Genomic DNA, 2,500 nt, shown 5'->3' with positions numbered 1-2,500 from the left:
TTGTTGTTACTGGTAAAAGAGTGTAAAAAAATCCTCACTGACTGGTTGGGGTTAGGGATTGTTTTGGTTTGAGCACAGTTTAGCATTCTGCGTGTGTGTGTGTGTGTGTGTTCCAGAAGAATGACGGGCGCTTCACGGTGATCCAGCTGGTGGGGATGCTGAGGGGCGTGGCTTCGGGGATGCGTTACCTAGGCGACATGAGCTACGTGCATCGCGACCTGGCGGCGCGCAACATCCTGCTCAACTCCCACCTGGTCGCCAAGGTAGCCGACTTCGGAATGTCACGTGTGCTCGAGGACCAGCAGCCAGAAGCCACCTACACCACCAGGGTGAGACAGCAGTGTGTGTGTGTGTGTGTGTGTGTGTGTGTGTGTGTGTGCGTGTGTGTGTGTGTGTGTGTGTGTGTGTGCGTGCGTGCGTGCGTGCGTGCGTGTGTGTGTGCGTGTGTAGGGCAGGCTACAAACGTGTGAGGTGCGCGCACATCACAAAAAAGCAATTGACATGGGTGCAGGATATAAAAGAACGCATAAGAAAAGGAAGAAATGTCCGCACACCACAAAAGCTCCCTTGTGGTGAAAAGTTGGCACAATGTTTCGACCTGTAAGGTCTTCGTCAGGTGTCTAATTTTTCTTCCTTTTTCATGTACAGGGTGGACTGACATGCTTACCATTAGCCTATGTGTATGTGTACGTGTGTGTGTGCATGTGTGTGTCTGTGTACGTATGTGTGTCCATGTGTCTTTATTGTGACAGTATGTGGGGCTGTTGTCGTGTGCACAAACTCATGTTACCATGCTAACCGTGTGATTGGCCATGCCGCCTGTCAATCACAGGGAGGGAAGATCCCGATTCGCTGGACGGCTCCCGAGGCCATCGCCTACAGGAAGTTCTCCTCGGCCAGTGACGTGTGGAGCTACGGGGTGTTGATGTGGGAAGTGATGTCATTTGGAGAGAGGCCCTACTGGGACATGAGCAACCAGGACGTAAGTGTGTGAATGTGTGTGTGTGTGTGTGTGTGTGTGTGTGTGTGTGTGTGTGTGTGTGTGTGTGTGTGTGTGCGTGTGCGCGTGCATTGACTACCTACTCCTGACTCCATCAGCTGGTGTTGGCTACACACGCACGCAGGGGCGTAGCACCAAATTTGGGGCCCTAGGAACAACCTCTTCCATGGGCCCCCCTACACACACCCCAACCTACCCAACCCAACCCGAACCCCCCCCGCGCGCCGACCTACAGATATTGTAATCCTTCTTGTCTTCCTCAGAATACCCCTCTATGCTTTCCTCTCCTTCACTTGAATCATTCTCATCTTCAATCATATGACATAATAGACATAATAAAAATATAAAATGTCTTAATCTTTCACATTACCAGTTATGAAAAGTAGGCTATCATATTCATAGGGATGACTTTTAATCACTTCATCACTATGGTGTGAGGGGGAGGAGAGAGACTGATAAATCTCTCTTCACAATGCTTCCAGCCTACTATTTCGTTCACTATGGACACACGAGACATTAATATGTTGAACTGAACTTTCTTCAATGTGCATCGCTGAACAGAAACACAGGCGCTCGCGCGCACATTCGTTCACTTGCACTGCCCCGCACGCACGTCACGTTTGCCCGTATCAGTGTTTGGGAGAGCAAGGAAAAGAGAATCAGCTTTGCCTAGGCTACTGGTAGAAGCTGACTTCGAAATGTTGCTTAAAACCTGCGGTAAAGTACCGTTAGAGTAAATAGAACAAAAGCATCGCTGTTTGGATTTGATGTCGCTCAACCTTTTAAAGTCAGGGCACCCCGAACCTAGTTAGGCTATAGCCTAGGCTATTTATTTCTTTGAAATCATTATTTATTAGGCTACTGCATATAATTTCAGATTTAAATTGGCCAGTAACTATTTCACAGTAGCCTACCTTGTTGTAATTTTCATGAGCACTCAATGCAGATAGGCTACCTGCTCAGCACTGTGCTTTGCAAACAGGCTCATCTCTTGCGCTTTGCGCAGATTAGAATGGCGTCAGCAACATTCAAAACGCAGACTGGTGCCCCGTCAAAATCTCGTCATTATTTTACCACACTTCAGCTATAACGGGCGTTGTCAGGTGGTCAGAGACATGGCCAAGTAACCAGAGCTTTCCTATTGAGAGTGTTGAGACCGCAAAATAAAAGCAGAATGAAGATTCAAGACTGACAGCAGTTCGCACCGCCACCTTGACATTGGCAACTGATGAACATGACGTCGATTAATATCGTTACGAGGACAGAATCAATCTGCAAATTTGATAAGCAGGGCGGGCAGCATTGCACCCGGTTGAGAAACTGCTTTTCTTCAAGACTAGGATATTAGCTAAAATAGGCTCACCTTCTCTCAAGTTCACACCATTTGCACCTGCTGCGACAGGGGGCATCTTCACGTTCGTGACATTTTCTGAAATTGAGTGGGATTCATTTTACAAATAGCTTTGCTATCATTTGGATATTTGAACCAACATCGACCCA

At 47.8% G+C, this 2,500-nt stretch overlaps 1 protein-coding gene across 1 annotated transcript in view; it reads left to right on the top strand.

Moving 5' to 3' along the window:
- The window catches only part of epha4l (eph receptor A4, like), a 41,650-nt gene that overhangs the window by 36,193 nt on the left and 2,957 nt on the right, over positions 1 to 2,500 (top strand). Inside the window, exons 16-17 of the mRNA XM_063204983.1 lie at positions 117 to 329; positions 833 to 982. Coding sequence (XP_063061053.1) covers positions 117 to 329; positions 833 to 982 — 363 coding nt within the window. The remainder of the gene's footprint in view (positions 1 to 116; positions 330 to 832; positions 983 to 2,500) is intronic.

Source organism: Engraulis encrasicolus, chromosome 8 (genome assembly GCF_034702125.1).
Source record: "Engraulis encrasicolus isolate BLACKSEA-1 chromosome 8, IST_EnEncr_1.0, whole genome shotgun sequence".
Lineage (NCBI taxonomy): Eukaryota > Metazoa > Chordata > Actinopteri > Clupeiformes > Engraulidae > Engraulis > Engraulis encrasicolus.
This window is presented reverse-complemented; position numbering and strand designations above follow the sequence as displayed.